Raw genomic sequence first — 16999 nt, forward strand, 5'->3', positions numbered from 1 at the left:
CTAACTATAAGTATTTCTATTTACAAAAGATTATAAAAATTTGAGCATATTTCCCCCTATTTATCAGTAAAAATTAACTGGTATCTACTAAAGAACTCCCTTCCCCCCTCCTTTCTTTTCACAGTCAGAGCAGAAGTTCTGGACACTTTAACTTCTTTACTGTCCTCATATTTTAGTGCTATGGTCTGGAATTTTAGATGTAGGTTAATTTATGTATTTCTTACACTTGCACACCACTTTTTTCCCCAGAGGTTTTAACAGAATTTATTGGAGAGACACTGCTTAATGGAATGATACAGGTCTCAGGGGTACAATTCTATAACCCACCATCTGTACACTGCCTTGTGTGTTCACCAGCCCAAGGTGAGTCTCCCTCCATCACCATTTACCCCCCTTTACCCTCTCCACCTTCCCACCCCCTCTCCCTCCAATCACCATACCACTGTCTGTGTCTACAAGGTGTTTTTCTTTGCTTGAGCCCTTCGCCTTTTTAAGAATTATTTTTGAAATCTGAATTAAATTTTATAACCATATGAACAGATATTTAAGCTTAGCTCTTTATTTTATAGGCACAGTTGCTGATCACTATGTTCTACATTTCACACTTTAATCTTCAGCTATTATTTTGATTCATTTCCAGACCAGCTGAAAATTATCTTTGGGAACTTTATTATTTACACAGATGTAACATGTTCTAGCCTTCAAGGCTATGTGCACAACAAAACAACTTGGCAAAGTAGAGTATCTTAAATCATAACTGCCCCTGGACATTATGATGTTTGCTGTTTGTTCCCTTTCCAACTCTTCTGAACTCTTCACAAGCTGAAGAAGTCACATATATCTACTTACTAATTTTATTCTTTTCCCTCACTTATTAATTCTTATAAGAATTCTACATTAAACAAAAATCAGTGAGTCAGGATTTTAAAATTAAAATATCTCTATTGTACATAATAAGAAAACCCCAACAACTAAGACTGGCTTTAAATAGTAAACATTTCTTTCTAAAATGACGTGGACATACACTTTTCAAGCATTACCTTTAGTATAGTCAACAACTGCTTCCAAAGCGGCTATCCTAATGTCCACGAAGTGGCCATATTCTGCGTAGGATTTAAAAAGAGCTGGATCGCTTGGCACGTGTCCGTTCTTCTGAAGCACTCGGATGGCTCTCAGACAACTAGGAAAACAGTGCTGATAGTTACATAGTTTTATTAAAAGTATTTTGAATCAAACTGGTTTGCTAAGCACTAGAAATTAACCTGTAACAGTGAACTGAAAAAGTGATCTGATTTGAATCCAACTTTCAATTCTTATCATTAGATTTTTACAATGATCATAAAAATGAAAAGTATCTCAGTGCTATTAAAAGAAAACAAATTTTAAAATTTGTTTGGAAATTCAATTTCAGGTATCATTATACTTAGCATTTTCTCTAAAAGTCTGAGTTACAGAGTTTAGTGAATAGTGAATGTGGAAGGTTAAACTGTTCATAATGTTTGAAACAGTCAATGAACTTTTTTATTTTTAGCAAACTCCTAAAGAGCCAGAACTTTTTGATAATCATATACAAAGAAGTTGAGAAAAGCAAAAAGTCATCTTAAAAGTGTCTAACAGAAGGATGCTTATACTATATCCAATGAGATAAAATGTTATGCAGACATCAAAAACTTGCTTTCAAAGTTTTAAATAACTTTAAAGAAAGTGTAAAGAATCATCCTACCTTACAGTGATGGTATGTCTGTAACTTGGAAGCAGCTTTTCCATATTCAAAAACCTGGTGATTTCTTCAAGAATGAGCCGCACATCGGGGTTTAAGTTGTCCAAAGTGCGAACCTCGTTATTCACACTAACTGCGGGTGTCACAGAGTTGGCAAGAGCATCGATCATTTCTGCACGGTAATAGTTATCTGAAAACTGAGGCAGAAAATTGTATGATAACAAAATTCATACATCTGTCCAAAAGTAATAAAATGAAATACTCATGATCTAAGAACATAATTTATCTGAAAACGTAAGTTGGTAAGCGTTCAACTTGATCCTTTACGTAGAGTCACACGAAAAAGAAAAAGGGAAAGATTCACAAACCAGAAATACCACAAGGTTGTCCCAAAAGTACCTGGCCATGTACCAGGAAACACAGAGACATTTATTGAACAAGATACAAGACACTGCACATGGGACACCGCTGCCTCAGTCCCCTTTAAGTAGGCACCGTGGTGTCACACAGTTCTTCCAATCACCATCAGCTGCCCTGTAGTATTTTCCTGAATCTTGTTGACGGTGTGAAATCTCTCCCCTTTCAAAGGTGATTTTAGTTTTGGGAAAAGCCAGAAGTTGCAGGGACCCAAATTTGGGAGGTAGGGGAACCGAGTCATTTGGGTGATTAATGTTTCACAAGAAAACCTCTGCATGAGACGTGATGTATGAGCCAGAGCACCGTCACGACGAAGCTGCCACTCACCAGCTGCCCACAGCTGCGGCCGAATCCACGGCACTGCACCTCTCAGTGGATGAAGACCACTGAGGTAGTCCTCCTCGTTACCTGTTTGGCCTGGAGGGGAGTACTCATGATGGACTCCTTTATGGACTTGATCTTGCTTTGACTTTTGAGAACCAGGTCAATGTCCATTGGGACGACTAGGCCTTTGTTTCTAGATCACAGCCCTGGATCCACGATTCATCTCCGGTTCTGACCTTCTCGAGGAAATGTGATGCATTGGTGCGGTTTTAATCAAGTCATTAGCAACTGCATGATGTTCCCTCTGCTCTGGCAGAAGAAGCTGGGGAACGAGTTTCGCCGTCACGTTTCATGCCAAGATTCTGCGTCAAAGTCTCGACGCAGTAGTTTTGGAATCCCCAGAAGAGCTTCTAGCTCTCACACTGTCAGGTACCGATCTTTACTGACTGCAGCCCGTACAGGTTCGGCATTCTCAGGTGTTCTGCTTGTCGCAGGCCTTCCAGGGCATGGGTCACTTTCGACAGATTCTCAACCGCCTTTGGAGCATTTGCACCACACGTTTACTTGTGCTGCACCCATGGCGTCATCCCCCAAAGCCTCTGAGTCATCTCATCAGTTTCCATGGGGAATATTCAAGCTGAATGCAAAATGTGATGCATGTTTGTTGCTCTACTGTTTCAGTCATCTTGAATGTGACAACCACACAGCGCACATGCTCACTGGATAGCATCTACTGCCCCCAGTGAAGTCATCATTGTTCACACATGCACATTCCAGCCCACTCTCCTTGGCTGCCAGGTTACACTGATGTCATGTAAACCACGTTTGTTATATTAACAATGGCTCAATTTTTTTGGACAGAGTTCATATAACAAATACCACATGAATGGTACTCTTATAGTAACCCAGCAAGGTTCCTCCAAAAGGAAGACCACAGGTCACAAATCCTGCTTGTACCACAGAACTTCAAATTAGCTATTTAATGCTCTACTCTCATATATAAACATATAACCCAAAGATCACCAGATATTTTTTAAAAGTATCAACGTAAAAAAGACCAGAACAAACAAAGGAGAAAAATCAACTTGAAGGAAACAGTGTGTGCAAGGAAAACTGGCAGGGGAAAACATCTAAAATTACCACTAATGTTGCCTGAGAAATAACCAATGAGATGCTTTCCAACAGTAAAACACTTTTAAAGAAAGATATATCCTAAGAATCAGAATCAAAATTAAATTGAAATATAAAATATTTTAAAAACTCCTGACATTTTGAGCAAAAAGAGACAAAAAGTAGGAAGGAAAGCATAAAGAAATTGGAGGGATGGTATAGAAGACAACACAGGAATAATAGGAGTTTCTAGCAAAAGCAGAGAAAATGGAGAAGGAAACCATAAAAAAAATTAATTCCTATTCTGATACCCCAGTCAATTCCCAGAGAATCAATTTACTGAAAGGCAATCTAGGTGTGGCTTGATTTGAACTGAGGAAATCAGACACTCCAGCCTGGTCGTTTGAACCAGTGAGTTAATGCTACCAGCAACATACGCTGCTGGGGACAGACGAGGGACACCCATGCCGTCTGACTTCACTGTGGGGGCAGAACCTCACATCGACACTCATGACACCAGCGTCCCTAAAGAGTCCTGCGTTCAGACACTGAGCGGGGAAAAAAAAGCATGGCTCACAACAGCAAACAAACAGAAACTATTCCTAAGTGCACACCATGGATCAAACCATTTAGAGATGGTTTCCTTGGAGTATTTTTTTTTATTTTTATTTTTATTTTTATTTTTTTTTAAATATTTTATTTATTTATCTTTAGAGGGGAAGGGAAGGAGAGAGGGAGAGAAATATCAATGTATGGTTGCCTCTGCCGAGGACACACAATGTATCGTGTGTCCCCTGCTGGGAACTGGCCTGCAACCCAGGCATGTGCCCTGACTGGGAATTGAACCGCGATCCTCTGATTCGTAGGCCCATGCTCAATCCACTGAGCTACACCAGCCAGGTCCTTGTAGTATTTTTATGGTTTCATTGTTACCTCTGCTAACTACTTTGCCAGCAGAGCCAGAGAGCATTTATTCAACTATTATTTCTGACCTAAGTACTTGGATCACAGAATGAACTCAGAAATGAAAAAGGGGGCGGGGCCGTGGGTAGAGCAGGAAAAGCAAGTGACTTAACACTCACCCCTCAGACCACATCGATTCTCACAGATACTATGACCCTACTCGGACAGGGAAAAGAACTTGAAGCATGGCATCCAATAGCTATTTGCTAAATAAAGGAATAAACACATGTAATGGCTTAAAAAAGTGTCAAATTCATCAATAAAAAATTATCCCAAGAGGGAACTGTTTTCTGGGTGTCACTTGGTAAACAAAAAAAAGAAGGAAAAATAAAACTGGTCTGTCGGATTCCCCCAATACGTTTTAGTTGGCACCCCAAAATCTAACACACCATTATGTCTACATTATAACAGGTATAAGAAACATGTAAAGACCAGTTAATCTCGGTTTCCATCCACTGGTTATGACAATAAATCATGTTTACATGTTTCTCACTCTAGAAATTTCAAGCACCATGGAATCAACAATGATTTCACAGTCTAAATATTTCCTTAAAAACAAAGTAACACTGGGTAGTTTCATAATATTCATTAAGGTATCTTACCTTATTTTTTCTGTTGTCATTGTACTTGATTAAGTCTAAAATAAATGTTAAGACTTCTTTGGGACAGAGGTTGTGAACATCTCTCAATAGAGCCATTGCAACTGGCATGGTCTACAGAAAAGAAATTAAACATATAACTCAACTCTGTCATTACTACAATCACTGAACTCAGCACATGCAGGAAACAGGGACTCTAGACCTGGCACAGGTACCCGGATGGAGCCCACCCCCTGACGCCCACCCCTCCCACTAAGAACATGTCACCAAGCACCCACAGAAGGGCTGAGTAGGAATCCAAGGGGGGAGCTGTGTAACCGGGTGCACCCTGTCGCCCACGTGCCTCCGTCTTTCAGTTGCCAGAGGAAACACATGCCATGTAAATTATATAAACTCAGTTCTGGGGTCTACAGTAGAAAAGGCATGGGTTTTAACACCAGAGACACCGTTATTCAACTCTTACTCTACTACCTACTCAGATGGGTGATTTTAGCTGGCTGCTTACTAAGCAGGAACCTCACAACCTCACGACTACACCTCGAAACCTTTCGGGACTGAATGACTTCGTGGCTGGAGGCACACAGTTCAACCCCAGTCTGAGAACACAGTGACCCGCCTGTACCATCCCATCTCAGCTCCGGGAGAAGTGGTACATTATCTGAAATCCAGCTTAACTTTCTTCTTCCCCAATTTTCACAGGCAACTTCTCTAAGGAGGTGGAAGCCTGACTTAGAAAAATGCAGGTCTTACTTTTTTTAAATGCACCTCCCAACTAGGTCCCACCCACTACTAATACGTTCAGGATCCACGCCATCTTTTTTATATTTATCGGCTTCCATGGACTACTTCATCTCTCCCTCTCCAATGGCCCCTTTCTCTGTTCCAAACATGCCTCAAGTTTTTCCTCCCTCTATCCAAAGCAAAACAAACCCCAAACGTCCTTTTCTCAGCCCTGCTTTCTCCTCAACAGGTCTCCTTTCTCACACTCTTCACCCCCAGACCAGAAAGCAGGCTTGGTTAGTTTTTCTACTTCAACTTCACTCTTGTTCTATTCCACTCTAGTTCACCTCCTCTCTGCCTTCACTGTTATTAATAAATCACTCAAAATTTGTACAAATGACTCGCACACTGCCCCAACGCTGGCCACCCTGCCACACTCACATCCCTTCCTAAAACAGTGACACCACCACACTACCACTTTCTATATTACCATTTAGAGAAAACTTACTATGTGGTAAATATAACCTAAAACGCTTCACATGCTTGGTGTTAATTCTAAAACAGACAGCTTTGTAATTGAGTAAATGGAGACTGAGAAGGATTAGAAACTCGGCTTCGTGCAAACTACTACTGAGCAGCAAAGCTGGACCTAACGCTGAGTTGTGTGACTCAGAAATGCTGCCCACACTCCAGAAGGAACGTCATCAGGACTTCTCCACACCTGCACCCCCCATGTAACCAACCCCAAACTCAAAGTATCCATCGTTCTTTACTTTAGTATTAATGTGGACAGTGAGTGCCTTTCCTACCGCTCATAAAATCAATGAGCAAGCTGGACGAAACATTTTAAAAACAAAAAAGAGCAAGGCAAAACACATCTAGTATTTGAATAGTCTCCAGGTTAAACTGAGATATAGAGATAGTGGCAGAAAACAATCGTAAGAACTTTGGAAAGTAAACTTGTACCTTCTGTAGAAAATAACTTTGAAAGCTCATAAAGTTGTTTGTTTTCACAATATTTGGACAAGTTTTACAACAAAACATCCTGGTGAAGAGTGACTTCATGGCCGGCGGTCCTGTCCACGTGCTCACCATTGAATTTGCAATCTGCAAATAATCAGATAACAAAGTAATTTCATCACCAAAGCAAACATATTTTTAAATAAATGAAACCACTTTCTAAAAGTCAGTGATGCAAATGGGTTAGTGTTCAACAATTCACTTCTCATTAAGTGTAACAGACTTTAGCCTTCCATAATCATTTCCGAGATTATATACAAATTCACCCTCCCAAATTCTTATATACACTTAAAATTATTTCTACAACTTAATTTCTAAATTGGAGTATTCTTTATGTTTTAAGAAAATGTATTTGCAAAAGGCATATATTTTAAATAAGTTTGTATTTGTCCACTTAGGCAGATGTAATTCTAAAATTTTAAATTTACCAGCTAAAAACATCACCATGGATTTTAAAGGTTTTAAAATCTACCCGAGCTGAAAAACAAACCAAGTACCTTACTACCATGTAAGTCTGTAAGAATAATTACCAAAAAAAATGACTCTTGCCATTGATACTTTTGGTGCATATAAAAATCATGTCTAAAAATAAGATGATAATTAACTTTAAATAACTTACTATTATGGATCTGCTAAAAATGTAGCATGCAAGAATCACAAAGATCTTTATAAAAGCAATGCAACTGTATCCTTAGCCGATGATTATCAAAGAAAATAATCTTTTCCCTCATATACTTGAGCATAGGAATCCAACTGCTCACTAGCGACCATTAAAGATATGACCAATCCAGCCCTGGCTGGTGTAGCTCAGTGGATTGAGCGCGGGCCTGTGAACCAGAGGATCACGGTTCGATTCCCAGTCAGGGCACATGCCTGGGTTGCAGGCCAACTCCCAACAGGGGGCGCACGAAAGGCAACCATACATTGATGTTTCTCTCCCTCTCTCCTTCCCTTCCCCTCTAAAGATAAATAAATAAAATATTTTAAAAAAATAAAAAAAGATATGACCAATCCAAACCATTCTAATCTGGTGAAATGTTGGACAAACGCATTCAGCAGTGAGGAAAGCAAGACAGTCACTAAGTGGAAATAACCTATTATGGAGAGGTATTTTTTAAATATCTGGAACCCAGTATTTCTGGCCAAATTTTTGTCTGGCTTTCATTTGTTCTACCTTCGGGTTTTTTTGCATCTAAAGAAAATATTTAGTTTTCTTAATAAATTAATTTTCCTAGCATGTTAAATTACAGAATCTATCATTTTAAATTATGTATTACTCACATTGATTACTAAGCCCAAGCCAATGTGAAACAAGCACCACTTTGGGATACTTAAGATGAACTGATCTCATGTACTTATAATATTCTTTGCTTAATAATGTAGTTGGGCAAGTCAATACACTGGTGAAAAATTCTCTTTGGTTTTAAAATCTGACTTCCAGTTTGAAACTATAAAATTTTAATATATTACCTATTTTCAGGTGAAATGTCTTTCTTTCAAATCAGTCTTTATAAAAAGCTTTTAAGGGACCAGCTACCAAGTAAAATCAAAGACTATGGTGAATTTTCATTCTATTTCAGAGTTTTGTTTTATTTTGTTTTTTAAAGACTTTTTAATTCATTTATCTTTAGAGGGGAAGGGAAGGTGAGANCCTGGCTGGTGTAGCTCAGTGGATTGAGCGCGGGCCTGTGAACCAGAGGATCACTGTTCGATTCCCAGTCAGGGCACATGCCTGGGTTGCAGGCCAACTCCCAACAGGGGACGCACGAAAGGCAACCATACATTGATGTTTCTCTCCCTCTCTCCTTCCCTTCCCCTCTAAAGATAAATAAATAAAATATTAAAAAAAAATAAAAAAAGATATGACCAATCCAAACCATTCTAATCTGGTGAAATGTTGGACAAACGCATTCAGCAGTGAGGAAGGCAAGACAGTCACTAAGTGGAAATAACCTATTATGGAGAGGTATTTTAAATACCTGGAACCCAGTATTTCTGGCCAAATTTTTGTCTGGCTTTCATTTGTGCTACCTTCGGTTTTTTTTGCATCTAAAGAAAATATTTAGTTTTCTTAATAAATTAACTTTCCTAGCATGTTAAATTACAGAATCTATCATTTTAAATTATGTATTACTCACATTGATTACTAAGCCCAAGCCAATGTGAAACAAGCACCACTTTGGGATACTTAAGATGAACTGATCTCATGTACTTTAATGTCAAACAAGGATTTTCTTACCAAATAATATTCTTTGCTTAATAATGTAGTTGGGCAAGTCAATACACTGGTGAAAAATTCTCTTTGGTTTTAAAATCTGACTTCCAGTTTGAAACTATAAAATTTTAATATATTACCTATTTTCGGGTGAAATGTCTTTCTTTCAAATCAGTCTTTATAAAAAGCTTTTAAGGGACCAGCTACCAAGTAAAATCAAAGACTATGGTGAATTTTCATTCTATTTCAGAGTTTTGTTTTATTTTGTTTTTTAAAGACTTTTTAATTCATTTATCTTTAGAGGGGAAGGGAAGGTGAGAAGGAAAGAAATATCAATGTATGGTTGCCTCTCATGCGTTCCCTGCTGGGAACTGGCCTGCAACCCAGGCATGTGCCCTGACTGGGAATCGAACCGCGATCCTTCAGTTCACAGGCCCGCGCTCAATCTACCGAGCTACACCAGGCAGGGCCATCTAGTTTTATTTTTTACATATATGTAACCTCACCTTTGCAAGGCAGAAGCAAGCCGCCATCCTCACTCGGTAGAAACACTGCTCTTGCTCTAGTATGTCAGTGAGCGCAAGCCGCGAGGCCGGAGTGGGGAACTTCTCCAAGGCCGAGATGGACTCCTGCTGCGCCACCACGTCCCTCTCGTAGCGGAGCTGGTACTGCCACATGAAATCGGCTTGCTCAAATTCCACTTTCCTCAGCACTGACATGTCGGGGTCTATCCGTATCCACAGCAAAGGGGAGTCGGCACTGAAAGGAAGCACAGTTTTCCATTGGAGCTTTTTCAGTTTTTTAACTTTACATATGCCTAACATAAAAACAAAGCACACTCACTAACCAGTTTCCCTTCCTCATGTAGTACTCAAGACTGCCTGGGGTTTTATGTATCCATTTTTTTAAACTACACTGACAACTGTGGCATTATGTTTACTATATTTCAACTTCGTCACAATGTCTACCTATACTGATCTTGCTGAAAAGATCTCCAAGGATAACAAAAAAAATCCCATCTGAAATTATTAATTTGGGACTTAGATTTGTGACTACACGATGTGAAAAGGGGAACGAGACCAAGTCTCTTCATTTCACTTCCTGTAGCTACCTGACTGACTACGGCTTTAAGTGCCACCCCTTATTGGAAGTAGTCTGTGACTAAGGAGTGACTTATTTTACACTAAATTAATTTAACTGATTTTAATACTTCATTTCATAATGCTGGACGTATAATTACCTTTCTCAAATAGCAAGTTCTGAAATCACAGTTCAGAGGCATACACAAATTTATGCACATAACTTCTCAAGGTAATGAGCACGTTTTTAAAAACATCTAGTCTACATCAACACTTTTATCAAAGGAACGCCGTCTGAAATACTAATTCAATTCATCAAATACCAGTGGGTGCCTACTACAGCCAAGTCATATGATATGGAAAAAGTATAAAAACAGTATACAGTGGTGGGGCTCAGCAGACTGAGCGCTGGCCTACAGACCAAAGGGTCACTGGTTCAATTCCCAGTCAGGGCACATGCCTGGGTTGCAGGCCAGGTCCCCAGTTGGGAGTCTGCAAGAGGCAATCACCCACTGATGTTTCTCTCCCTCTTTTCCTCCCTCTCTACTCCTCTAAAATTAAATAAATAAAAACTTTTTTTAAAAAAAAGGTATATAAACAGCAATGATATTTGGCAATCAAATTAGTAAATAACTGCAGCTGTTTTATAAAAAATAGGCAGGTACAATATGAACAAAAAGTTTGAGCCACATATTTAAAAACTGAAACTGTCAACAAATAATACCACATAAAATCTTTAAATAATGATATTTAAGTTGTGTTTTGCAAGCAAAGGAGCCTTTAAAGTATCCTGAAGCCTTGTCCGAAGCAACAAGTATCACCCGAGAGCCCACTAGGAATGCAAACCATCAGGATCCCCCAGTGCAGTGCTGGATCAGAACCTGCCTTCTAAGAAGCCCCTGCAGTGACCGACGTATATGTTCCAGTTTGAGCAGCGCTGGTCTAGAGACCGGCAGAAGAGCAAGGAAGCTGCCCAAGTCTGTTCTGTGCCCACTCCCAAAACACCCCATGGTTCCTCTGTAGTTCACCAGGGTCAGGACGGGTTCACTTATCCTTCTTTGACTATTTTCTTGGGGTAACACTGGTTAGTAACATTACACAAGTTTCGGGGGCACGGCTTTATCATACAGTATCTGTGTGCTCCGCTGTGTGCTCACCACCTCAAGTCTAGTCTCCTCCTATGTTTGACCCCCTCCACCGTCTCCAGCATCTCCCCACCCTCCTCTGGATCTGGTAACCACCACACTGCTATCTGTGTCTATGAGCTTGTTTGTTTGGTAAGTTGCTGCTTTTTGTGTTTTATATCCCACAGATGAACGAACTCCTGATTCCTGTCCTTCCTTACCTGACTGATTTCACTTCGAATGATACTCTAAAGATCCACCCACATCATTACAAATGGCAATGCTTCATCTTTTCTATGGCTAAGTAGTATTCCACTGCACGTGATTTTATGTAAGATTATGTAAGATATGATTTTATGTAAGATTTTCGCATACGGTTACACTGCCTTTTAAAAGCACTAATTTCAGGACATTTATATACTTTAAGAGCTACACATCAAGACAAATGAGAATGCAGAAAATAGTATGCCCTTAAACTTAAGGAACAAACTCACTCCATTGCAGAAAGATCCATATCGACTTCCTCTCCATTCATCAGTGGGATTTTTTTCTTCTTATTCCTACATTTAAGAAAAAGTAATTTTAAAATTGTGACATTTCCACTTCTAAAAGGAGATAAAAGGCAGCCAAAGTACAAGTTAAAAACTTCACACAACACTGAAGCTATCCAAAGGAAGAAGGAACAGTAAATGTAATGGAATTTAATCACAATGACATCTATTTTGAAGCTGAAGGAATGAAGTAATTGATATTGAAATGTCTTTCTGATCCAAGTTTAACGAAAAGAAGTATATAACTGAATGTCAGTTCTAACCATATTCCTAAGAACTGGTACTACAGTTTTATGTAGATAAAATAAAAGAGCCATCAATAAAAAACAAAAAAACCCCTGTATTAAAAAAAGAATATATAAACAGGCCTGAAATGAGACATGAGTAATTCTGAACACACGTTCTCTGTGCAGGGAGGGTCCTGTATGAAATGAAGTGGTTAGCCAGAATACATCTTAACAGTACTAATCAAGGTGTATAATTAACATGCACAAGATTTGAGATAAGCTGAAACGGAAGCAACTGGAATCATGCAAACTTCTTTTGAATCATAAAATCTGCCTGATGACACCAACGACTTGGGTGAGGACGAGTGAGACACAGAACAGTCCTCCTGTGTCTCTCACACCTAAGAACACCCAGTGGCATACGGATACCACAGGGGAAAAACAAAACTGAGAAAATGCTACGAGGGGGGTGACAATCAGAGGTTCCCACTATCAAAGGTGGAAAGGATAAAAAGGGGAACTTTGCTCTAAACTAAGAAAGAATTTTCAGAGAAAAAATGATTACAGGGAGATCTCAGAATCAAGTTCTGTGAAGGCCACCAAAATCCGCCGACATTCTCACGTCTAAGATCATCTCATATAGTCCTGAGTACAGACTTCTACTCCTGAAATGCTGATATTACTACACATTACTCCAGAACAGCACAAAAGTATTTCTCATCTTTCACTACTCAGAGTACATGCCTGAGTTTTAAAAGGCTATGACAAAGAAAAAATGTTTTAAATAAAGGATGAGCCCTGGCTGGCGTAGCTCAGTGGATTGAGTGCAGGCCTGTGAACCACATGGTCGCGGTTCGATTCCCAGTCAGGGCACATGCCTGGGTTGCAGGCCAGTTCCCAGCAGGGGACTCACGAGAGGCAAACATACATTGATCCTTCTCTCCTGCTCTCCTTCCCTTCCCCTCTAAAGATAAATAAATAAAATCTTTAAAAAAATAGATAGATAGATAGATAAAGGATGAACCGCTGAGCATTTCCTAAGTAAAATGGCACTGTGCCCTTGAATGACCGTAAGAACATCTGTAAGGGACTGAAGACACAGGGAAAGGGAGGGGACACACAGTGTAGAAGGCGCAGGGGCTTTCCCCGACATACGTATTCAGCTCCGTTCTTTATATTCACTGACCATTCCCCCAATATTTACTGTAGACATTAAACCAATGAGACTAATAAGAACGAAACTAAGGAATTTTTCTTGATTTTTCCAGGCTTCAAAAATTCAAATTTCCATTCTACCTCTCCCTACCACTACAAAATAAGGATTCTCAAATCTACTGAAAATGTATTTAATTGTAAGGATAAAAAAAATGTTGCCAAAAAAAAAGCAAATAATGTTTGGTAATATTAACTTGAAGTAAAATGGGGAGGAAAACATACTAGAAAACATGTTTTCTACCTAAAAAGTTAAGTATACAAGCCCTGGCCTCTGTGGCTCAGTGGACTGGGTGCTGGTCTGAGAAACAAAGGGTCACCAGTTCGATTCCCAGTCAGGGCACATGCTTGGGTTGCAGGCCAGGGCCCCAGTAGCGGGGAGAGTGAGAGGCAACCACACATTGATATTTCTCTCCCTCTCTTTCTTTCCCCCTTTCCTCTCTCTAAAAATAAACAAATAAAATCTTTTAAAAAATTTGGTATATATTAGAATGTTTATTTTGGCATTTTAATCTGTGAAACTTGCAATTTAACTATAAACTTTAATTTATATTATGATTCAGCACCTACCTTCTGCTTTTGGAGTGGCAGGGTATATCGTGTTTAAGGCTGTTTTCTTCAATTTGCAACGTATGATTGAAGGATCCATCTAGCTCCTGCACTGTCACTTTAAGTGGTCCCTTTAAAAAGAAACAACGTTCATGGTGCTGAAAGAATACCAATACGTATTCTCATGTGTGTTGGTGCATACATCCAGATATAAAATGATAGTATACAAGATGTGTAATTCGAGAAAGACAAAGGCAATTGGTGCCAAAGGAGGAGAGAATAGAAGAATTTGTAGCCCATAAAATCACCTGTAACCCGTCTTCCCTTCACCAACACTTGGTATTTGCTCAATTTTGTTCTTTGCAAACAAAATCTCATTATGAAACTTCTAACCAGATCCACCAGCCATAAACCCTTCCTACTTTGAATGAGGGAGAAGGCAATGCAAAAGACCATTTTGGAAAAAAGCTTACCACATATTTCTGAGTTCCAAGAGATGTATAATCTTGTTTTATTTCCAATTCTAAGACATTTCGTTTTCTATTAAATGCAAAACTTCCATAAAATTTTACCACTCCGCTCTGGTCTCTGAAGAACTGTAAAGGAACTTTTGCATACTGAAATGAATACATACTAAACAAACTATTCACTGCGGCAGTAGTAATTTTCAAATGCATTCCCATCGGTTCAAAGCTTGGAAAGCATGTTTCATTGTAAAGCAGGTGGCAAAGTATTCAAAATTCTCGTGAAAAATGTTTCTCCAGATTTAAAAAGAATTTCTGAAACACTGGGAAATTTGTGTTTTGAAAGAAGCAAAACTACTCTACTGGGCTATTAATATAATGAAATGAGAAAATGTAAAAACTAAAAAGTTCCAAGATACAACTCAGCATGTGCCATCCTCTAACCTACAAGCCACCAGACCACTGCGTCTTACAGGTGGCCCCTAAGGCCAGTCCTGATGAATTAGTTACTGCCTCTACCACTGCTGTACTCAAACTAAAAACTACTACTTCAAAATACACCAAATTTTATAAATAGTACAGGTGTGTGTGTTTGTGTGTGTGAGCACAATCATTAGTAAGCACTTTATAGGAAATGACTTACAGTTCCTGGCTATTTTTACCATTATTTGGAAATAAAAATAGTTCTTACCTCCTTTCATCCCCCAAATCCCCCCTCTTCTTCCCTCCCCTTCCACACATAAACTTACTCCCTTCCCTGCTTTGTTGAACTGCTATTTAAAAGGATACACCCACTGCTTTATCAAAGGCTGAATGTCTTTGCCGGAGACATTTGAGATGGACTTCAAAAACCCAGACGTGGAAACCAACATTTGACTCCACATATGCGACTGGAACTTCTGAGAGGAAGCAGTACTGGCCAAACTTAGCAGTTTATTGAAAACCTGTAAGAACAAGTGTCATTTAGTAACTTTGCATCATTTAGTAACATAATACATTTTGCCTTCAATTCTCTTCTAAACAGCTTTGCACTGTAACTTTATCCTACTCAATTACAGAAGACAATAATTGCACATCTTACTATGTAGACTGTTCTAGTTAAAGATTATTAACAGATGAAGCATGCAAAAAATTGAACAGCCAGAATAACCATTCTTCCTCTAAATATAATTGAATTTTAATAATATCCTAGACAAACACTGAATAGTTTTTAAGAACTATAAGAAGAATAATATATAATATCTATAATTCATTATGCTATGAGTTTTACATAGAACTAAACACTGTTTATTTCCGAAGCTGGTAATGCTCAATAGGGTTACACCACTCATGAAAGTTAACTGGCTCTTGTCGGACCACCCAGTATTTCTGTTCTTTACTCTAAGGGCAAGGTGAAGGACAGAAGGATTAAGGAAACTGAATTTTAGAGCAAATTAAAAAGATCACTAAAGTCATTTTTTGCTTACTTCCAAGAATGTCATTAACGAAAAAGAAATAGGTGAATATTTATAATACATCTGGTTTCTTCTACCTCGACCTTTATAGCTCAACTACCTACACCAGAACTTGCTTAAAATATATGGCAGAATTCAGCCATAGCAAAAATAAGCATCTTTTCGATAGTTCTGCTTTTCCTAAGGAAAACATTTCTAAATGGCACTTCATCCTTAATATTCTAAATAATGCCGAACTCAAAATCATATGTACAGACAGGTTCTACCCTCATCCTCATGTTCTAATTTTATCTCCACAATACTCCTCTACTGAATGGATCCAGTACTGACACTCATTCTGTACCTGAGGAAACACAAGCAAAAACCAGAGGGCTGAGGGGACCCACACACAGCTAATGACTGAAGAACTCCACCTTACAAACCCAGATACTCGGGCCCTGTTTACCGAACAGTATTCGGGCTACGCATATGCAGAACAGACCTTCCTTTACAACCGTTAAGTCCTTGACTTTAATACTTACCTGTAGCATAAATTCCATACTGATTCTGTTTTCAATCAATCTCATCACGAGGTGAGCTTTACACTGAAACATAGTGTAGTATTCCCAGGACAGCGTATGCGGATGCTTTATTGAAAAGTGTAGATGGGATGCTGGACTAAGCAAACAAACAGATTCACTTAACAAACTCGAACAGTAAGTAAACAGTAAATTTCACGGCCACACCAAGGCAATAAATCAAAAACCTCATCAGAATACCTTAGCAATTTTCTTAATATGAGCGCAACAGAGACTAGGAAACACACACACACACAAAATCAAAACAAACTACATATGTAAAACAAAAACAATTATAAAATAAAGGAAAAAACGTCTTCCAATAATTTTCAGATAGAAAAACATCTTCCAAAAAAATAATAAAATAAAATCTGGAGGACATAAAGACCAGACTGACTATGCAAAAGAAATTAAATTCTGAAATGAAAAGAGATCATCAGTAAATTAAAAGAAAGGTCGAGTCTAGTAAAAAATATTTATGACATAGACAAACATTTGTCTACAACTGTTCACTAGTTCAAATAATGCCGCAGTGGCTATCTTTTTACATATGTGCAAGTATTTCTATACAGCAGCCACTTGGAAGTAACACACCCAGAACTGCTAAATCTATAACTTACCCATTTAAACATTCTTTTTTTATATAAAGATTTTTATTTATTTATCTTTAGAGGGGAAGGAGAGGGAGAGAAAC

The 16999-nt window shown here is 38.7% G+C and overlaps 1 protein-coding gene across 5 annotated transcripts in view; it reads right to left on the reverse strand.

Annotated features, from left to right (window-relative positions):
* Positions 1-16999, reverse strand: part of TAF2 (TATA-box binding protein associated factor 2) — a 61161-nt gene that overhangs the window by 19630 nt on the left and 24532 nt on the right. For all 5 annotated transcript variants that reach the window (XM_037048448.1, XM_037048449.1, XM_037048446.1 and 2 more), the window contains 10 exons: positions 16270-16405; positions 15084-15238; positions 14304-14418; positions 13852-13961; positions 11786-11851; positions 9595-9847; positions 6820-6960; positions 5137-5247; positions 1724-1917; positions 1041-1180 (listed from right to left, as the gene is read on the reverse strand). In XM_037048448.1, the coding sequence (XP_036904343.1) occupies positions 1041-1180; positions 1724-1917; positions 5137-5247; positions 6820-6960; positions 9595-9847; positions 11786-11851; positions 13852-13961; positions 14304-14418; positions 15084-15238; positions 16270-16405 (1421 nt within the window). The remainder of the gene's footprint in view (positions 1-1040; positions 1181-1723; positions 1918-5136; positions 5248-6819; positions 6961-9594; positions 9848-11785; positions 11852-13851; positions 13962-14303; positions 14419-15083; positions 15239-16269; positions 16406-16999) is intronic.

The sequence above is a fragment of the Sturnira hondurensis genome, unplaced genomic scaffold, assembly GCF_014824575.4.
Source record: "Sturnira hondurensis isolate 20B ecotype Veracruz unplaced genomic scaffold, ASM1482457v3 Scaffold0006413, whole genome shotgun sequence".
Classification (NCBI taxonomy): Eukaryota; Metazoa; Chordata; class Mammalia; order Chiroptera; family Phyllostomidae; genus Sturnira; species Sturnira hondurensis.